Source organism: Camarhynchus parvulus, chromosome 27 (assembly GCF_901933205.1).
Source record: "Camarhynchus parvulus chromosome 27, STF_HiC, whole genome shotgun sequence".
Classification (NCBI taxonomy): domain Eukaryota; kingdom Metazoa; phylum Chordata; class Aves; order Passeriformes; family Thraupidae; genus Camarhynchus; species Camarhynchus parvulus.
The window spans coordinates 1434473-1456604 of NC_044597.1; the positions used below are offsets into that span (position 1 = coordinate 1434473).

Below are 22132 nucleotides of genomic sequence, written 5' to 3' on the forward strand. Positions count from 1 at the left end.
TACCTATTCACCTTCAGAAAGACTGTAACAAGAATATTTGAAATATTCAGTCTGGCAGGCCGGTACACGACCTCATCCTGCCCAGCCTCCCGGAGGAGATCTGGGATTATCTGCAGTGCCAGCTCATAAGGCTTGGAAAGACAAACCTGAGCACTCAGCTGTGGCTGTCCCCATGTCACTGCAGAGGGACACTTCACCCCTTAGCCACAGGTGCATTCTCTGGGGCAAGAAGCAAGGACACTTCTGCTGTTCAGTGAAGATCTGAAAAAATGTCACCCCATATTCTGACCCGGGTGAGAACCATGGCACAAAGATGAAAAAAGGAGATTTCAGTGCAGTGGTAAAAGTTTGAGACCGGAGAAAGTGTTAGAGCAAACAGAATGTGATCTGAGCGCTCCAGAGCAACACTCCCTCCGTGGCAGCAGGGACTTTCTCAGTCTCCACTTGCCAAAATAAATTTGCTGCCATTTAAGGTCGTTAGATGTTTCCCTGATTAATCACTGCCGTGGAGCCCGGAGCCGGTTCTCCTGCAGGACGTTACACAACGAGCCCGCCCTGCCAGGGAAGGGCAGCGGCAGGAGCGGAGCTTCCAAGGGTGAAAAACGCCAATCACTTGGTTTTTAAATTTTTTAAAGTTTCATAGTAATAAAATGGTTATAAAAATAGTAATACAATTAGAGTAATAATAATTTGGACAATTTGAATTAGGACAATATAAGACAATAGAGACAAAGAGTTACAAACGTCCGGGTACAAAGGATTAACTCCCGTTAACAGAGGATTAACCCTTAAAAACAACAGCCTATTCATACACCTCATACATGATGCATAAATTCCATTCAAATACAAGATTCTGTCCGAGCATCTTCAACTTCTTCCTCTGAATCCTAACAAGAAGTTCGTTTCTTTTGATAATGGAGCAATAAATTCTTTTTCTCTGAAAGATTTAGGTGTCCTGTGGCTGCTATCTCACTGCGAGTCCTTTCTTTAAAAAAAAGTATCCTACATAGCATAGTTTCTATTTTAACAATTTTTATAACCTAAAACTATATTTAACACACTACTTAAGAGAATTAATACAGCATTACTTTCTACAACAACACATATAATATTCATTTTCATATTTGCAAGAAGCCAATCATAAAATACATGCATTTTTCACACAAGGGTGGAGTGAAGCTCAATCCCCGAGCTGCAGAGCTCCTCCCTCCCCGGGACACCACCACCCTGAGACATAAACTTTAAGGAATTTAGAGATTTTAGAGGAGCTAAGATTTTAGTTAGAGATAAGCTTTATTGGAGTTAATTAAAATAAATAGGTAGGCCTTGATGAAGTTAAGAGTTAGTGGTTAACTAATAATTGATTGCTTGTCAATAAAATGTTTGGTTAGCTGGGTTTATAATGAAGAATATAGAAACTGATCAATAGCTTTTAGGAACATCAGACAATTGTAGGGCTCCTCTGTTCTGAAATCAATTGAAGATGGGAATGGGAGTTCTACCAATGGGTTCATTTGTCATATTTGCATTTAAAAGGCAGAAAGGTCAGAACGAGGAAGATTTCATTTACTTCCTAATTTTGGGACCTCTCCCCATGAAAGGGACACCCACCCATTTCAAGGAACAAATAACACATGCTTAATGGCTCTTGAACTAATTACCATATAAACGGGGAATGGGATGTACCAAAGTTATGAACATGCATTTGTGTTTTGGGTATTCAATACTTGTGTAGATAAAAGGGCTCTTGTAATCACCTGTAAATCACAGTGTGTGTTTGGGAGCTATCCCTCAATAAACATTCACTTTCTAATTTTAACCTGTTTTTTTGTCTGTCACAGATGGATATCAGTACTAGATCAATATCCAGATTTTTTAAATAAATCACCACAATCCAGGGGAGCTACACCACCACCAGGCAGGTGGGACCCTGCTAGAAATAATTCCCTGTCCAAGGAATTATTCCTGTTTTGACAGAAGGAATTTAAATTGGGAGGAATGAACCCAGTTAGGTCACCCTACTGCTACAACCCTGATGGGCACTAAAGCATTGATAACAATCTCCTTTTAGGAAGTAATATCTGTAAATATTAGGAAGTAACTCTGTAAATTAGGGATGGGGGGGTTTAAAGCAAAAGAAGCACAATAACCAGGACAATTTCACCCTGGGAAATGCATAGCTCACACTTTTGTTTAGATCCAAGTGTTTAACTTCACCCACAGAATCGGTAAGTGGAGAAAACCGTCTTCCATTTAACCTGTCATTTATTTCTAAAGGAATTCCATAAACACCCATGATACAGACACAGCAAAGCAACTGCTCCTGGCTCCTGTTTAAAAAGGACCAGAGGCTGGTGGACAAAGATATCAGCAACAAAATGCTGGAGAATAGCAAAGAATGGGAAAGAGTGTCTTGATTTGAAAAAAAAATGCAGCTACAAATCTTTTCAAGATTCCAGTTGTGTAAAATTCATCACAGCAGCATTTGACAGCTGCCACCCCAGGCCCAACTGCAGATGCTGCTATCCATGATGAAGTTTCTACAAGAAGATCTTGCTTTGGATAAGGCAGGAGGAACTTTGCCTCGCCTCTGTCTCTGGATGCTTCAGCAGATGCCACTCTCAGAGGAGGTGGCAGTGCTAATCAGCTGGGGGACAGCTGTCCACCCCTGACCAGACCAGTTCTGTCTCTGGGGAATCCACACCGCGCAGATTCCACACTGGGAGCCTTTCCCCCGTTCTCCCAGGCCCATCCCATCAGCTCCACAGCTCCTGTGAAATGCAGCTGCCATCAGTTTACCACCCACAACCAGCTCCGTGCTGAGGTTTTGCAAGGCGAAACTCTCACTGAAGCGGAGATAAGGCGGCACTATCTAGGAAATTAACACTCATTATCCAGCGGGACTCCCACGGGCTGCTGCCAGCAGAGATCTCCAGAAACCAGCCAGGAGCAGAGGACTGTCAGCAATAACAGTGCTGCTTTCTCAAAGGTGACCTTGGGCAATTTCCACTCCCAGTTACAAAACCTAGGCAGACTGGAGGGCAGGGGAGCAGCAAAACCATGAATGGAAGATTTTGATGCTCTTTGGTGGACAAATGGGGGAACAAACACAAACTAAAAGCCATAGAGGCTACCAGAGAAAGTTCACTGACTACTGGATACAATATTCAGTAGCCTAAATAACACACGCTGGAATGGCCTGGTTTATTTTTGCTATAAATGGATCTGGCAAACATGTGTCACCTTTGGAGGAAATCCCAAAGTGCTCCCCTACCACAGTGTGAAAAATGCATGTATTTTATGATTGGCTTTTCACAAATATTCAAATGAATATTATATGTGATGTGTTAGAAAGTGATGCTGTATTAATTCTCTTAAGTAGTGTGTTAAATATAGTTTTAGGTTATAGAAATTGTTAAAATAGAAACTGTGCTGTGTAGGATACTTTTTTTAAAGAAAGGACTTGCAGTGAGATAGCAGCCACAGGACACCTAAATCTTTCAGAGAAAAAGAATTTATTGCTCCATTATCAGAAGAAACGAACTTCTTCCTGCCTCAAGGCCCTGTTAGGATTCAGAGGAAGAAGTTGAAGATGCCCAGACAGAATCCTGTGTTTGAATGGAATTTATGCATCATGTATGAGGTGTATGAATATGCAACAGGCTGTTGCTTTTAAAGGTTAATCCTTTGTTAACGTGGGTCCTTTTTCGGGCTCGTGCTGCCCAGAAAAGGTACCCAGACTGTGCCTCTTTATTGTCTCATATTGTCCTAATTCAAATTGTCCAAATTATTATTACTCTAATTGTATTACTATTTTTATAACCATTTTATTACTATGAAACTTTAAAAAATTTAAAACCAAGTGATTGGCGTTTTTCACAACTGACTATTGGATACAATATTCAGTAGCCTAAATAACACACACTGGAATGGCCTGGCTTAGTTTTGCTCTAGGTGGATCTGACAAACATGAGTCACCTTTGGAGGAAATCCCAAAGTGCTCCCCTACCACAGTCATATCTGTGCACAGAAAACAAGGAACTAAGTTCATGACCAAAAAAAGCCACCTTCATGTTGCTACTGGTGTTGGCCAAATTTGCCAGGGAGTTAATTTCCAGTTGGGAAATGTTAAAGCAAACGTTGATTAAGATCACAGGATGGTTATATTTGGAATTAGAGGAACAAAGCACCTAAAGTATCTTCACAAGTGTGATCTAACAAATGAGTTTTCATGAGATCCCATGATACACTTAGTAAGAAAGCAAGTCAGAGCGAGACAAGATAATACCCACTTAATAGGAAGTGGTTTTTACTACTATTTTAACCTCTCTGTGATGTAATTTAAGGCAAATCTAACAAGAAAGAGAGGCCAGTTACACCCTGCAAATGTGAAACCCCCAAAGCAAATGAGTGGCAAGCACTGCAGAGGCATCCAGAAGCACAAAAAAGTGATTAATCCTGAGCATAATTACAGAATGAAGAGCACAGCAAGGACTGGCACTGGGGTGAGGCTGTTTGGTCTGTGTGGCTCCCAGAGGAGCTGGCTGAGAGCAGGGCCCTGCAGCCCTCCCAGGAAAGGAAACTCTAACACAATTCACATTAACATAGCCTGGGGAAGGGAAAGGTGTGGAGACCTCACAGCTCCTTCCAGTGTCTGAAGGGGCTACTGGGAAGCTGGAGAGGGACTCTGTCAAGAACAGCAGATACAGGACAAGGCAGAATGGGTACAAATTGAAAAAAGAGAAGCTCAGATGACATATTAGGAAGAATTTTTTTATTTGAGGATAATGAGACACTGGAACAGGTTGCCCAGGGAGTTTGTGGATGCCTCAACTCTGGAAATGTTCAGGGCCAGGCTGGATGAGGCCTCGGGCAACCTGGTCTAGTGGGAGGTGTTCCAGCCCATCATGGGACTAAATGATCCCTTCCAACCCCTGAACATTCTGTGATAAAACAGCTCAGAAAAGGTGTCCATTGAATCCTCCTGTAAGCTCCCTAATGGGATGGGTAGGAGAAGGGAGGGGACCAGTGGGAATTGAATGCTGAGGAAGGTCTGTCCCCCCAGGCCAGCAGGACCCCCAGTGTCACCTTGTGCCACCAGTTCCCACCCTGGTCTGTCCCCCCAGGCCAGCAGGACCCCCAGTGTCACCTTGTGCCACCAGTTCCCACCCTGGAAGGCACTTGTGGATCTTGAGCAGAGAAGCAAAAGATTCTTTTTCCAGCCAAATCAGTTCCCAGGCATTAACACCAGTACTGAAAGCATCAAAGGGCAGGGACATCCTTCCTGAAACCCCTCAGTTCTTGTGTGACAATGCAGTTCCTGTGAAAGGCAATTCTGACATTCCCCATTCATAAAAATCCATCTGCTGCCATTACTTTCTCAGTGTTCAGTTAAAATTTCCATGAGACTGAAAACTACTCCACTTTTCCCCTCTGAGTGAAAGATGCAATTTCAAAGTCAAAATCCTTGGTGTGAAAACTCCATGGCAGGAGAAGTTAATCCCAGACAACCCAAGGGGACAGTGGCGGCAGCAGCAACACTGAGAAGGGATGGAAAAACAAGGCTGAGAAATAAATTTCACCACTTGTGGTTTATTCCACGTGTATCATAATAACTATTGTTTTTTCTTAAAATACACCCTGTTAGAGTAAAAAGAATACAATTTATCCTCACCCTTATTATGGGGTTTTTAGCTTTCATCACTGTGAAGTTGGAAACAACCACAGAATATCTGAAAGGCTTAAACATCAGAGAGCAGAACAAAACCAGGGAATGCTTGCACTTGCCAGTGCTGCTCCCTCACGCTGCTCCTCCCCTGTCCTCATGGATAAATGGATGGTTTGTAGCTGATATGGGATAGGATGTTTGTCCAAGTTGTTTTCTCTTCCAATGAAAAAAAAGAAACTATTTGGCACTGATAGAAGTGGAGGGTACAAAGAGTATCAAAACCCAGGTCAAAACACAAAGAAATCTCTGTCTTCAATGATAGAAACTTTTAGTTTACAAAATATCCATTGCACTCTGTTACTCAGGGAATTAATCAAAGGCTCCTCCTCTCCACGTGACACCCAGGGAGGACCAGATGCCACAATTGGGCAATTTTCCTACACAGCAAATTATTTGGGATCTGGCCATTAGTGCTATCAGTTTCCACATCAAGTACCTCATTAGGATAAACAGAAGCTGCTCCTTTGTCTTAAACAAGTCCAGCCAGTACATCTCTGTATGAAAGGTAGGAAGTGGGGATATTTTCCCCTGAAAGCTTTCCCAGATCGGTTCTGGGGCTTACCCTGCTCATCAAGACACGAGAGAATTTGGCACTTGAGGTGAAACATCCTTTGTCATGGCACAAATGATGGGAAGGTGCTGTGGGAATTACTGCCAGCACAAGATTTATGTCACATAACCAGGGACAGGTAAAGAGGAGCCTTCAAACAAGGCAGCAAAGGGGTCTGGATAAAAAAAAAAAAAACAAAAAAACACCCCAAAACCCAAGAAATACCTGACTATGACTGCTTAACTGTTTGAGCTTTCCACATCCCCTACACAACATAAACCTGACACTGACCAAGCCAGTCTTTCTGTAAGAACCTGTTCACTTATCCCTCCTGTGATTTATTGTGGTTTAAGTGCACATCAATAAATGTAACCCTAGCAAATGACTCCTTTCATTTGGTCAAGGTGCCACAGAATGTCTTCAAAATCCACCAAGTTTACTGCATTTAAATTCTGTTATTCTTTCCTAGGTACAAGGATAATATGGGAAAGGCAGAAGGTTAAAATGTATCAGATGGAGTTGAACATTTTGAAATATTATGTCCCAATTTTACAGTTTCCATGATTCAGCTACAAAGTTTACAACACAACACATTTTTGTTTGTCCACTAGAAGCAGCTATTTGTCCATCTGCACTGGATGTGCTCGCTATCTTTGATGAACAGCCTCTCAGGAAAGCAGCTGAGCAGCCAATTACCAATCAGTTACGGATAGAACTGCTGGGAGAAGACCAAGATTGACACAGGTTTTCTCCCTAAATTCAGTAGCAACACATCCGAGCTGGCCCTGAAGCCAATCACAGCCTGTGGTGTGAGAGCAGAGCCCCAAACCCACATTATCCCCTCAGAGCAGCTCTGGGAACACTGAACATTTTCCTGCTCCAATGGCTCCTCCAGCGAGCAGCAGGTGCCACCTTGGCTCCTCCATGAGAGCATCCAAGAGCCAGAAACCCAGAGGAAAAGCAGGACAGAAACCTAAAGAATGCCTGATTGTTTATGAAAGATTTGGGATTTGACGTTTCCTGCATGGCAGGACATGATACACATGGCCTCTTTTAGGAGATGAGTGTCCCCCATCATTCTTTCCTGGCTTTAAAACTCTTGCCTGCCAGCTGGAGCCTGGCACTGCTCCTCAGGGCACAAGAACTCAGATCCAAACCCCACAGCACCCATGGTTCCAGCATTCCAGGTGACAGCCTGGCACCAGCTCCCCCACACTGCCTGTAGGGACAGCACCAAAAATCAAACCAGACAGCCGAGATATTTGGTGAGAAACAAGACTTGTTTTGACAATAAGCAGCCCCCTTTAAGTCTCCAAAAATGTGAGTTCTTAATGGAAAACATGTTTTCTATCGACTGATTGGGAAAATGAAGCCAAATATTCCCAATCATTTCAAAATGGTTTAGGTTTCCTTCAGTTTCCTACCAAGCCCAGCTCTCAGGGTTTCATAGCAGGTTTAGAAGCTTTACACTTCACAGGGATCTGCTTTTCCCTGGCCTTTCCTCAGAGGGGTTTAAGTTCTGTAACCAACACGGAGTCAGAGAAGCAGCTGCCAGACACTGGAGAGGTCTAGCTCAGGAATGTCTGCATCTTTGAAAGCCAGGATGCAGCATGGCCCAAAAAACAAGAACAAAGGGAAGATTTCCATTGTTTGTTTTGCTGGAAACACAAATGCTACATTTCTCAGGAACAGAAGGGAAAGGGATGCTGCTGTTTCTATCCCAGCACTGCAGCACAGGCGTTGTTGGTGTTCTCCTCACCTGGAACAGGTCACAAACCACACAAAGCAAAGCTCCCTTCTGACTGCGACACAGGCACACTCAAAAAAGGAAATGCTGATTATCAAGCAGCACTGTCCACAAAGTCAAACATCCAACCTCAGGCTTATTTTAGAAAGGCTCCCTGGTAATTTGCCTGTGCTTTTGAAAAGCAAGGAATATGTTTTGAATTATAAGAGGTTACAGGGACATTTTTGCGGTAAATTTGGACTTTCATTTGCAAAAAAACCTCCTCAGTGCTACAGAGATCTTTTCGGAAATAACATTTTTTTGTCATTGCTAAGCACTTTTCAACAAAGTTTAACAGCTACTGTTCCAAGGAGGTGTTTACATCCAGCTTTAAAAGAATCTGGGGGTTCTTCTGGAAGCACAAGGAAAAGCAGCACAGTCTGAGAGGTAAACCAGGGAGGACATTCTCTGCAGGGTGCAGGGGCAACAATTTTTCTAAGCAAGTTCACTCGAAGACTCCAGTGCTCCAGCTCTGGAGTTTTGGGATTCTTCTGGGGCCTAAAATGTACTTACAGCTCTTTGAGCCTGTTTTCATTTGCTCCCTTGGTTTTTCCACCTGGGATCGAGAAGCAACAACACACAAAGAAACTGGTATTAAGGAGCAGTGGAAGGAGCAGTGGAAGTTTATAAACTCCATATCCAGTTCCTTTATAAACACTGCAGGGGAGGGGAAGCCTTCAAGGAACCATGGCTGGAGTTTTCTTTTGAAGGTGAAATTCACTTTATCATTCATTCTTGTAAAATAATCTATTTAGTAATAATCTACACCCCAGTGTAGCAATCTGAATAACAGCAAAAGTTTTAGTGTAAACATCTCAGCGATGTGCTGTGGAGAATGAAAGCTGCATTGTGCCCCCGATGGCCGTGGTGTGAAGGCTCTCACAGTCACCGTGGTTTTTACCCCTCCAAATGCCATGCAGGAGCTCTCCCCAAAGAAAGCAGTGCTGTTCCTACAGTGGGAAATGGGATTTTTTGTTTCAAGTTTGTTTTTCTTTGCTATTCATGGTGAGACAGCCTTTGCTGCCATCCAGTAGCTGTTACCAGATGGGTTCTCATTCCTGCCTGGCTGTTGAGCTCCCTGGGCAGGGAAGTGCTGGAATTCCCTTTAGCTCCCTTGCTGTTTGTCCTGGGCACCATAAACAACCCCAGGGCAATGATGCTGTAATGGGAGGCAGATACTGAAAGGGAACCTTTTCTGAAAGTTTCAGCTGGTGCCTCAAAGCATAATTCATTTAAGGAGTAGCCATGCACGACAACTCTCCATCAGAATGGGACAGAAAACCTTCTTGTTAGGAGCCCTATAACAAAGGGATTTATTCCAAGGCTGTCAGAACTTCCAGTGAAACATGGTTTGAGTTGGCTTGATGTGAATAAAGATGCAGAGGTAAGGGCAAAAATCCTTTGCATCTGGATATGGATTCAAGCCCACCACCCCAAACAGCACACCCAGCCCCAGCAGCACATCCCACCCCACATATTGCAGAGTCCTGCCACAAATCTCCAGTTTCCATTTCCCAGGAAGATGGAATGAGCCTTCAGGCTTCCCAAGTTACATCAACTTCAAACAGGAACATATCAAGATAGTCTGATCAGATAATTTTCTACCTGAACAACCTTCAGCAGGATCACATCAGGGCAGGCTCTGTCCAGACCCAAGAGGAAAAGAACTCCAACAGGCTGGGATCCAGCATGGAGCCAGGAAATGACTTGACCCCCAACCTCCTGCCACGGCACACTTTGTGTGGGCTCCAGAAATTACACATGGAAGGAGGAGGCAGTGTCTTTGCTGAAGTTATTTGGTGTTTCTTGCATGCCAAAAGGAGCAACTGCAGGAAAAGCACAGGAATGGTGGTCAGAAAGTTCTCAGACAGACATGGCACAGATCAGTGCTGCTGGAGAAACTGATAAACACAAGGAAAAGATAAGCTGTGTTCTGAGGTGGAGCAGGAGGGAGGCAAGGAGATGGTGAAGGAGATAGAACTGAGAGCAAAAGCAATCTTTGTAGATAACTCTGAACAAGCTTGGTGGGAAAGGGGGTTTGTCAAGGCACAGGAGAAGGAATGAGCACAAAAATCAGTGTGAGGTGACTCTGGGCAAGACTGGGCTCTGTGCATGGCTCAGGCTTGGGCCTGACACACCACAGGGGAATACCAACACCTGACTTGGGATGCAAAGGCCTAGAAAGGGCTGAGTCCAACAGTGCAAGTAGAACAAGGGAACTGCTGTCCAGAGGAGCTCGCTCCCCCAGCCCCAGGGACAGCCAGGGCAAGGCTGGGAAGATCAGAGAGGACACTGGGGAGCTGAAGGAACATCAACAGCAAGGGGGAAAGGCAGCAGAGGTGCTCAGCTGCACACAGAAGGTACTGAAAGGGGAGAGAGGAATCCCCCATGATGACCAGGAGGGTACTGCAGGTACAGAACCATGGGAAGTCAGCAGGAGAAAGGAAGGTCAGATGGGACAACACCTCTTGGAGGGACAGTGGGAGTCAATGCCTGACATGCCAGAGTAGATCAAAAAACATCCAAGGTTGAGAAATGACACCGTGGCAGGTGAGTGGCTGCCCAGGGACACAGAATTGGTTTAATGCTGTATTTTCACCCAATGGTACATTTTTCTGGAAATAAAGCTCTGGGTCAGAGCAGCCCAGCAGTCACACAGAAACTTCTCTGAAGTGTCACTGGGCAAGTGGCAGCCATAGGGCAGGTCACTGCCAACTTTTAAACCCAGAAGGGAAGGACAGCAGCAGCCCAGCAGGAAACATGGGCTGCAAAATGCTCCAGCAGAACAGGACAGATCTGATGAACAAATACTCCAGCATTGCTCACGGAGAAATTTTGAAGTGTGCACAGAAAAATGCTCAGAAACTACTGGGGGCAGAATACCACCACCACCAAGAATTAGAGCAAGAGCAGCCTTGTTATGCCCCAGTCAGTTCTGCTGCTGAGCCTGAGAGGCTGAGCCCTGCAAGACCATCAGTGATGATAGGGTTGGGTCCTCTGGCTTATCAGTAACAAGTATTTTATTTAAAAGGCCTTTCCAAGATGTCCCCCTGCTCCTACCTCAGCTGGGCCCTGACAGCAGAGTATCTGCTGTCCATCTAAACCACCAGCCAAAGGAACTGCTCTGGGTGGTGTTGTCACACACAACAACTCAGAGACCAGAAAAACCTCATTCCTAGCCAAAGACAGAAGTTATCTCAGGAACAGTTTAAGATTTGAAGAAAAACGAAGTATTTATTAAGTCTATCTAATGCCCCTTTTTCACTCCCAAAGACAGAACAGCCTCACAGCCAGGCTGTTCTTTCAGAACTTGAAAACACCACAACTGAACACTTTTATTATACCTGGTCTAATACAGGAACATCAGCATGTGACAGCAGCACTGGGAGCTGAGATCTTACCACATCTCACCAAAAAAGCCCTTAAAGAAACAAATCCTCTTTACAAATTGTAATTTTGTTTCAGAGAACTGGAAATGAGCATTTGCCACCAGGGGACACACAGCTCCCCTATTTCACACTTACAGGCAAAACTGCGCAGACATCTGTCTCCTTCTCCCCCTCTCAGAATTCCTTCATTCCATAAAAAGATGCAGTCATGACCCAGGGATGCAGAGAGAGATGATGTAACTCCAAACACCTCATGAGATCTGCATCTTTAAAGGAATTCAAGTAAATATCACTAAGTTCAAGTGGTGTCAAAGCCTGCTCAGCCAGAAGAAATGCAAAGAGTCAAAGAAATGCAAGGGCTCAGTGAGTGTTACATCAGTAAAGCACCTGGAGAGGCAGATTTTTGAACAGAAGTCAATGCAAAGGACTCTTTACTAAAGGAGGCCATGAGACCCATTGGAAGTATTAGCAAATATTTACTGTAGGAGTTTGGAGTCAACCTTCAGCTGGTGAAACTCAGCAGGTGATGACAAATCACTTCAGTTAAGATGATGCAGGTTGCACAAGCCACCTCAAACATGGTGTAGTCAAAAACCAGAACAGCATTCCACTGGACAGCATCCCAAACAGATGCACTGCAACTCTGAGGAGCTTCAGGAGCCACTTAATCAAAATCTAGAAAAGCATTGCAGAATAAGGACGAAAGCCAAAAGGCTGCTGAGGAATTCCTAAATTACCAGCTGATTTTTGTAGATATACTTTGTGTAAACAGAAGGAAAAAAGACTTTAAAAAATGCAAGAAAGAGCATTTTCTATTGAGCTAATCCCCCATAGTTCTGGTGACTTCACTGATTCTGTCAGGTTTTTGTTTCACACCTGATGCCACGTGCCAGGGACGTCCCTCCCCAAGCTGCTGCTTCCTACCCACAACTAAATGTTGTTACCTGTGCTCTGGCAAGGACCAGAGGCAGCTGGAGGCAGGACCAGCATCAGCAGCCTCAGAGTTTAGAAGTACAAGGCACCCTGAAAGACTGATCTCATTCATAAATCTGACCTTATATATTATTCAACACCCAGGTGCTAAAATTATTAAACACTCCCCCACCCAGCTACTATAAAAAGACTCCTGTAAAATTTCCCTCTGAGGAGGCTTTCATCAGGCAGGGAGGGCAGGTGTGCTAAGGAAGGCCCAGTGAAACCAGAGAAACTCAGCACATATGGAGGGAAAACAAACCCCAGGCTGGACAGCACCTCATTCAAAGCCTGGGAATTCATGGGAATTGCAGTCAGGAATCCCAGAGCACACCTGCAGCAGCTCCAGGTGTCCATGGGCTGAAGAGTGGGAAGTAATCCCCATTACTTCCCCCTGTGGAGCCAGAAGCTGCCTGGATTCTCCCTTTGCTGCTCATCTGGTTGGGATTTGCTTTTTAAGTGAGATCCATGGCCTCTCCCATCTCTGAGGATCAGCCTGGCCCCAGGCCAAGCTCATAAGTCAAATTTTGATGGACTAAGGGGAATTTTCATTCCATTCATTCCAAACTGTGACACGAGACGGCTTCTGCAGGTTGAGCAACTCTGAGGAAGCCAAGAAGGGCTGATGAAACTCAACTGCTGCTGGCCTGAGCAGAGGAAGGAGTGTCCTGCAGCGCCCAGAGGCAGGTGCCCCTCTCCAGGGAGAAAGACAGCAGCCTCTTCCCAGCAGCTCTTTAATCCAAATTCAAATATTCATAACTATTTAGAATGAGGAAATTAAAATGGCTTAAAGGCATGAAAAGCTTGTTTATGAAGCATGAATATTTCATTAGCAAAAACACAAATGAAACCAAGCATTCACATAGTATTTCCTCTGCTGGGATTAAATACAATTTATTACCTCATGGAAAACCAAACCTCTCCCACCACAATTTTAACCCCAAATATGAATGTTTAAGATGGTACTCAAAAGATAAGGAAGTCAGGGTAAAAAGATCAGTGTAATACAGACAGCACCCTTCACTCCAAAGCTGCAACTGAGGTCCATCAAGGGAAGAACAGAAAGGGCTGGTACTGAGCAAGAACAAATGGGACCCACAGCTGGGCTAAGAATTGTTCCTAGTGGATCATAGGGACACTCATTTCCTGAAGATGGAGACAAATGAAAGCATTTGTTCAACCCCAGAACTTGTGCTTGCTTTTCCAGACCTGAAAAAGGAAAGGAAAACAACCCACTGTGCAGATCTAGGGGACACTGAATGGCAGAGCAGGAGTTTGGCCTTTCAGAACTTAAAATATTCCCCTGGAAGTGTCCAAGGCCAGGGACTTGAAGAACCTGCTCCAGTGGAAGGGACATGGGGTGGAACCAGATGAACTTTAGGGTCCCTTCCAACCCCAACAATTCTGTGATTTTAGGATCCTAAAGAATGGCCTCAAGTCGCCACATCCAGAAAAACAACAGGGATTTTCTGACAGAGGCCCAAAAGGTACAACCTCCACACAACAACCTCAAGAAAACCCCTTTGAGATATCCCTCTGCAGCACTTAAAGCCCAATTCTCCATTCAGTTTGCTCCAACCTTTTTCTAGGACTCCAGCCCACATCTCAGCCCTGCCTGCAAAGCAAACACTTCCCTCAGCACCAAATACTTTCAGCACAGTATCAGGAGAACCAGATTTTCAGTATAGACTATTGATGCCAAAACTATTAATAATCACAGCAAATATTATCTATGTTTCAAATGGCCCTGCAATAAATACTGACCTAGACCTGTTGCCTTAATCTGAAAATGCTGGGGTTTGTGAGATAGTTGAGAAACATTACAAAAAACCACTTTGGTGTGTTTTTAAGTGAACACAGAACTGTGTTTTTATGAAATGCTGCTTTAAGAGGCCAGAAGTCACCATGTGCACAGGGAGATAACTGCAAGGATTATTAACCCATGGATCTTTGTACCACTCCAGGTTCAGGTGGATGGGATGACCAGGAACTGAGTAGCAAGTACAGCTTGCCACAGCTGGTTTCATGCTGGAAGTACTTAAAAGAGGAGGAAAACAACCCCAAATTCATTTTACAATCATTACACATCACCAGGTGCTCTCACTGTCTTCCTTTCACACATCCTTGAATTCTTTAATAACAGTGACACAGATCTATTGTGTTCCAGGGGGGATTTGCACAATGCTTATGAAAAATGAGCAGCTCCCTAGAAATCAGCAGAGGATGAGTCAGGGAGCACCTGCTCACAATGCAGATGTGGGAACACAAACACCACGAGCACACAGCTCACATCAGACCACCCCAAACTCTGCCCTGTGTAATTGTCTGCTTTTCCCTGCATTTCCAGGTGGTTTCCCACTCCCAGTGGTTCAGGGCTGCTGGGTTTGCCCCAGCAGGGCCCCCACAGGATCCCATTGCCTGGCACAGAGGGGCTGGGTCACACCTGACTGTCCTGGCACACACCTGAGACCCAGGGAGGAGGAGCTGCTCTGCAGTGACTCCCAAAGCAATCACCAAGGCTGCACAACAGATAATTCAAGAACTCCCTCTTGGCATTCCACAGATCCCATTTTTAATGCTCTGAGGGTTCATCTGTTTGTCAAGGCAAATGCAAGCTGGACAGAACAGTGAGGGGTCTTTGCAGTGGAAGAAAATCACAAGAAATCATCTGATAAACCAGAATATTTCATACTTCTGAAAAACAAGTTTCCTTGCAAGGAAGCAAATTAAAAATGGTAACTTTCACTATGGCATGAAGAAAATGAGGTGGTGCAGTTTCCTGCGTCTCTTACTCAATAGTTTCATCTAGACCACAATTTCTACAAAAGCTGAACAGCTCTGGCCACACCAACACTCCCTTTCCACAAGCACCATCCCACTCCACCGGCCATGGAATAGCCACGATTGTGTTAAGTCAAAAGCAGTGAAATGGAGAGTTTTACCAAGTCCAGAGCATTCTCCCACCACTTACAGGTAACACTTGACTACAGATAAATGGGTTTATCTGCCAGTGGCAGGACCTGAGAGCTGCTAGACACAAAAAGATTCCCTATTTAAGGAGTGCTTCAATTAATCTGATGTCCTGGGATTGGAATTGCCAATTACTCCTGCAGCAGTGCCAAGATGAGCAGGCACTCACTGAAGGGATGATGGACAATTGCTGACACTCAAAAAAAGCTGTTTTAATAATTCTGATTTATGAGTGTTCCAGAAACAATTGTCTGTTTCAATTTTGGACATTATTATAAAGAAACAAAGCTACTGAGTTCACACAGACCATTCCCATAGTCATGCTTTTCTTTTTTAAAAATTATTCTGATGACTAAGAATCACAACCAGACACTGGGATGCAGCACACTCAGGACTAAGGAATTCAAGGACAGGATGACTTTTATGTACAATAAAGTGTAACAGGCAGCGACTGCTGGGTGTCCCAAGAAACATTCATTAAGTAGCTGTAAGACACAGCTACAAAAAGGTACTGACACAGTGATATCCCTGCTGAATCACCTCTCAAACCTACAAATAACTGGGCATGAGCACTGGGGCTGGGGAATGAGGTAGTAAATTCACACTGCATCCACCCAGCTACCCAGACACACTCATCCAGCCCATGTCAGCACCACTGAATTCAAATACTACACAAATGAAAAGTGCAGCTTCACCATTCCTCTTTTTCCCACTAGAGACATCCTTGGGGAAATATCCTTGCATGCACCGAAACTGGTATGATTTCAATTCCACCCACATCTGGGCTCACTTGGGAACTAAATCCAGCACAGCCCGTCTTGGGTCAGCCAGTGACCCTGAACAAAAATAGCTCTGGCAGAAAGAAAGCTGGATTTATGGAATAGGGTGGAGCCCATCCAAGTGTAAACTGCAGTGACAGAGGAGCAGCAACTCCTTCTCCCTGCTCAGCACAAAGGGGACTCTGCCATCACCACAGTGACACAACCAACCCTTGAGCAGGTCCTGAGCTGGGTCTCACACAGCTTCCTATGTGTCAGCAGCAAGAATCAACCACCCTGATTGTTGGGGAAGATGAAACAGGAAAGCCTTATCAATATGATTGTCTGGCAAAAGATTTTGAGAATATAGAAACTATAAGTGAGATTGAAATGAAAGCAAGCTTTGAGATCCCTCAGTTACTGAACAAAGGAAAACAATGGTGTGGCTGGCTGAAGGTGATCCCCTTTTGATGGAACAACACCCTCTACCTGCAGACAGGCCCAAGGGTCAGAGCAGACCCTACAGCTTGGCAGAAGGGGCCCAAAGAGGAGTTTTTAGGGTTTGAAATGTAACACAGGATGGTAATGTAATGATTCTTATAGGCTGTATGGAAATGCTATAGGATTTGTATCTTGTACCAGATTGGTTAGTGAGAATTAGAATATTCAGCACAGAGGAAAATTTATTGTATTGTAATGGGAACCTCACTCTCTTGCCCTTTTTACTCTCTGACCCTTTTACGCTCTTACGCTTTTTACTCTCTAACCTTTTTTACTCCCTTACTCTCTCACCCTCTCATCCTCTCTCCCCCTCTCTTTACTGCTCTGAGCTGTGGCTGGCAGCTCCCAGCAGGGCCCTGCACCCAGGCCCTTTGCAATAAACCCCAAGTTCCTGACCTGGCTGCAGAGATCTCTCATCTCCATCCATCCCGACCGTGCTACCCCCGATGCTCCTACCCCCTCTCCAGAGCAGGAAAATGTGAGCAGCAGGTGCTGCCTGACTGCTGTAAAGCACCAGCAGCAGGGCTGGGGTGGCAGCCCAGGGTCACCCAATGCCCCACAGAGCTCACAGCTTCCCTGCAAGGCCACACTTCTGGGAAATTCACACCAGCTTCCCCAAATGTCCCAGTGCAGACAGCACTGGAGGCAGGGGATGACCGTACCAAGGTTAGAAAAATTAACAGAATCAATCAGCTTCTGACAAAAGTTTGTTCTGCCCACAGCACAGACAGCAGATGACACTGAAGATCAGGCAGAGCTGACAGCCAGGTGAGAAGAACTCAAGTCTGAGCTGTTGTCAGAGGATAAGCCTGGGTTTGGGTAGGTTTGACCAAGGCACTGCAGTTAAACGAGGCCTCCAAGGTACATCAGACACAGCAGGGATGTCCTGGAAACACCCTCAGGCACCATTAGCAACAGCTCAGAGAAAAAAATAAACAAAGTTGCACATTTATTGTAAGGATCCAGGAGTGCTGGCTTGCTCTTCTCATCCCTTCATACAAAATTAGCAAAGTCTGTCCCTGCAAGGCACCTCTCAATGGATTCCTAAAGGCAACCAACATGCCACACCGGTTTTTAAGTTATAAATCCATTTCCAATACTTCATTTAGATTTCTAGTACACATTAACCAAAGAGTAAAACCCTAAGAACAAACTGTGACACACAAGTTTCCTGCAATTACAAAGATATTGCATGCAAGCCCTTTCTAATACCATTACAATGTCATGCAGTGTACAAATGAGAAACAAATTTAAACTTTTAGACGCACTGCAAAATTAATTTAAATCTGAAATCACGTTCAAAGCTCAACCGTTCTCATTATGATTTTCTTATATTCAAACACAAACGCCCTCTCTGCCCAAACAGAAATCCAAAATATAAAAGGAAAAAAGCATAAGGTATGCTGGTTGTTATTACACCCCACAGAATCTGAGCCCTCACTGCAGCATCTCAGGGCACAGGGACAGCTGTGTAGCACAGAAATTCCCAAACATTCAGTGGCTGAAGCAGTCAGATCTGAAAATCTCCACATTTCATCCAGAGGAGGCAACAATTGTGTGAAAAAGTTGAATATTCTCCTTCCTCAATAGTTTGAAGCCTGCTGAGGGAGCTTAGCCCACCTCCCATCTATTGCCAGAGCCACTCTCAGGTGCATCCAACAACACCAGGGGCCCAACAAGTGACTGATTCCAATACCCACCAGAACACAAGTGGCAGGACAGAAACAGGCACAAAAACCTGAGCAGAACAGGGCAGGGACACAAGCCAGCAAGTCACATCTTTATCCCAAAGGCTTCTCTTTGGCAATTATCAAATCCTTGCACAAGCAGGGGCGTAAGAGTTTATCAGGAGGAGCTCCCATGAATGTTTTATAACGGAAAGTGAAAAGCAGCCGCAGACTTAGGGTCCCCTGGCTGTCCTCTATCAGTGCTGCCCAGGATTTAGTCATGCTTGAGAGGGAACAGGCAGGAAAACTTGCATCTTTCCCTTCTACAAGGGAAATAAAACCATAAAGATCACGAAATGTTAGCACAGCGAATCTACACCAGCGAGCGGCTGTGATGCCCCCACGGGATGGAGCAACCTTGGACTTGGTGACTTTTATTGCTCTTTGTCTTTCTCTCCAAAGCAACTTTGGAGCATAGGCGAGAAACCCAGCAGAAGGGAGTGGCACAGGGTGCCAGAGCACCTGGGGCTGCCCCTGGATCCCTGGCAGTGCCCAAGGCCAGGCTGGACAGGGCTTGGAGCAGCCTGGGATAGAGGAAGGTGTCCCTGCCACGGCAGGGGTGAAACTGGGTGGGCTTTAAGATCCCTTCCCAACCCACCCTGTGTTTCTGTGATATAGGGGAAGATCAACAACAAACTGTTTAAAAGTAAAGTCCTTAAGGTCCCTTCGCTCCTAAACCATTCCATGGTCCCATGAGGGAGGTGGGCACTGAGGCAGGTGACTCCGGAGGGAGAATTTCCAGAGGGGGGACTGAGAGCCCCCGCAGCCCCCAGGGCTTGGTGCACACTGAGCACCCTCACCTTTACCCGGCTCTTTAATTCCATAGGAAAATCCACACTTTTGCTCGGTCAGGGAGGGGCAGCAGGCGGAGGAGGCTCAGGGAAGGTTTCGGTTCCCTCGCCCCCCTCACACTCCATCCCAAGCGGGCCGTGTGTGAGGGGGAGACCCGCCGAGCCCCGGGGCGGAGGGGCCGCGCCGCCCGCCCCTCACTCACCGCAGCCGGAGGTTCGCCATGAACTCGGGCATGGTGACGGCGTCCATCAGCACGAAGTCGGCTTTGCCGAACTCCAAACTCTCCTGCTCTGCCATGGCGGCCACTGGGACGGCCGGGACCGGGACAGGGACAGGGGCCGAGCTAGGAGCGGGACGGCACCGGGCTGGGATCGCTCCCGCCGCTGCCCGGCCGGGGTGTGGGGGTGTCACCTGCGGCGGGGCGGGGCCGCGGCCGTGAGGCGGCTCCGCGTGGCGCCCCCTGGCGGCCGCAGCGGGAACGGCGCTGCTGGGGCGGGACGGGGCGGGCGCGGCCCCTGGCGGCGAGAGCTGCGCGCTGCAGGCGGGGAACGGGGCACGGCGGGGACCGGGAACTCCGGGAACACCGGGAACGGGCACCGGGATCATCGGGATCACCGGGAACGGGCACCGGGACCCCCGGGAACGGGCATCGGGATCATCGGGATCACCGGGATCACCGGGAACGGGCACCGGGAACGGGCACCGGGGACCCCCGGGAACGGGCATCGGGATCACTGGGATCACCGGGAACGGGCACCGGGAACGGGCACCGGGAACACCGGGAATGGGCACCGGGACCCCCGAGATGGACCATGTGTGCCTTGGAGCAGGGATCCCCGGGAATGGGCACCGGGTGATCCGGGAACGGGCACCGGGAACACCGGGAACGGACATCGGGAACACCGGGAACGGACATCGGGATCACCGGGAATGGGCAGCTGGATCACCGGGATGGGCGATGTGTGCCCTGGAGCAGGGATCCCCGGGAACGGGCACTGGGAGCCCCGGGATGGCCCATGTGTGCCCTGGCGCAGGGGCTGCGCTGCCCGGGGTGCCCTGCACCCAGCGGAGCTCCCCTCACACCCCAATCTTGGGTTCTGCCAGGACCGGGGGGAGAAGGCAGATCCTGCACGCAGGTAACCCCACCCACGGCCCCACCCTGCAGGGTCAGGTCCTGCCTCAGCATCCCCACAGACCCTGCTCACTCCGGTGCTTGGTGAAACCCTGGAACCCCCTCAAATTATTGCAGAATAAAGCACACAAAAAGTCCCCTCAGATCCAGCACTGAAGGCTAACTACCTCATTGATGCTAATTAGGGGGCTGGGGGAATCTGGGAGCAAATACAGCCTCACCGAACAGAATTTTGGGCAAGAATGGCTGGTTTGAGTGTAGGAAACAGGGTGCAGGTGTGAGGCCGTCCCTGTCCTTGTCTCCATCTCCATCCCCACCCCGGCGCTGCTGGGCCCCTCCCCTCCCAGCTGCAGGCAATGATCCCCCCTGGTTAAAGGCAGCACGTCCCAGCTCCCTCTCTGCTCCTGGGGGTGAACGAGGTTGGAGGAGCTCTCAGAGGTGAGCTGGGGAGAAAAAAAATCTCCTAAAATGCTTTGTTTGTGCTTTGCTTTTCTGGTGTGTTTAGCTTTGCAGAGGGGGTGATTTCTGATCTGGTTTATTCAATGTGCTGAATGGCTTTGGTGTTATTAGAAACGCCTAATTTGCCTGATGCTAATTATTACCCTGGTAAGGACAGAGTGGGGGCAGCAGTGTGTTCAGCCCCTGCTTGGCTCTCTCAGCAGAGGTTTTGCAGCCACGGGAGGTGTGTGTGACCGCAGAACTGAGCGATGGAGCCGGCAGCCCCTGCCCCCCGCAGCCCCTCGGCTCCTGGTGCCCTCCCCGAGCCGCCGAGGGCAGCAGAGGGATGCGCCTGGCAGAGCCTGCGCTGCCTCCGCCGCCACGGGCAGAAGAAGAAAGTGGCTTATTCAGCTCATATCTGCAAGCTCCTGAACCAGGTGAGTCCCCACTGGGCTGAGGTGCAGCTCCTGCTCCCCGAGTTCCAGCAGCTCACCCCTGCGTCCCAGGCTGGGAGGTGTCACCATCCCTAGTGCTGGGGGAATGTTTGGATTTGGTCTTTATGGTATCACCATCCCTGGAGGGGTTTAAGAGATGTGTGGATGAGGTGGGTTAGTGATGGCCTTGGTAGTGCTGGGGGAATGTTTGGATTTGATCTTTAAGGGTTTTTCCAACCTGAATGATTCCATGATCCCAAAAGCTGGGCTGGGCTGTGCTGATGCTGTTGGTTGCTCTCCCCACAGACATGTTCCACGGGGGATTCCTGCCTGGTGGCCTCCCTGCTGGCCTGGCTGGGCAGTCCCCAGCTGCTCGGGGAGGTGGCCCTGGAGGCCTCCAGGCTGTCCCGCTATGGCAGGAGGAGCCACCTCGGCCACCGTGAGGTGCTGCTGGCCACCAAGCTGGTGCTGCTGCGTGAGCTCTACAAGCCTCCCCCGGGATCCTGAGGCAGCACGGGACAGTCTTTGTAGTATTTTAATGTGGTTTTGGTAAATAAAGTGGTTTTTGGCATTGTTTAGTGGAGTCTCCTCCCTGGGCTGGCACTGAGAGCAGCAGGTATTGGGCTGGGCACCTGTGTGCCCCAGGACAGGGTGGTCACACACACCTGCCTCAAGAAACACTCACAGGGCTCTGCCCTAGCGGGGCTGTTGGGAGCTGGGAGCATCTTTGCACCCTCTTTGGCCTAGAAAATCAGAAGGGGGAAAGGGGGATGTTATTCCAAGCCCTGGGGGTGTGCCGGCCTTGGAGGCAGCAGCATTTCTGGCACTGAATGATCTGTGACCGTGCTCACAGGGGCCTTGGGATGAGGGAAGAGATGAGGATCTGACTCCATGTTTCACAAGGCTTGATTTATTATTTTATATTAAAACTATACTAAAAGAATAGAAGAAAGGA

At 47.3% G+C, this 22132-nt stretch overlaps 1 protein-coding gene across 1 annotated transcript in view; it reads right to left on the reverse strand.

The window, feature by feature from the left end:
* Positions 1 to 19557, reverse strand: part of MYO1D (myosin ID) — a 168609-nt gene extending 149052 nt beyond the window's left edge. The window contains exon 1 of the mRNA XM_030966419.1: positions 19376 to 19557. Within this exon, the coding sequence (XP_030822279.1) occupies positions 19376 to 19470 (95 nt within the window). The 5' untranslated portion in view covers positions 19471 to 19557. The remainder of the gene's footprint in view (positions 1 to 19375) is intronic.
* Between the last annotated feature and the right edge of the window lie 2575 nt (positions 19558 to 22132).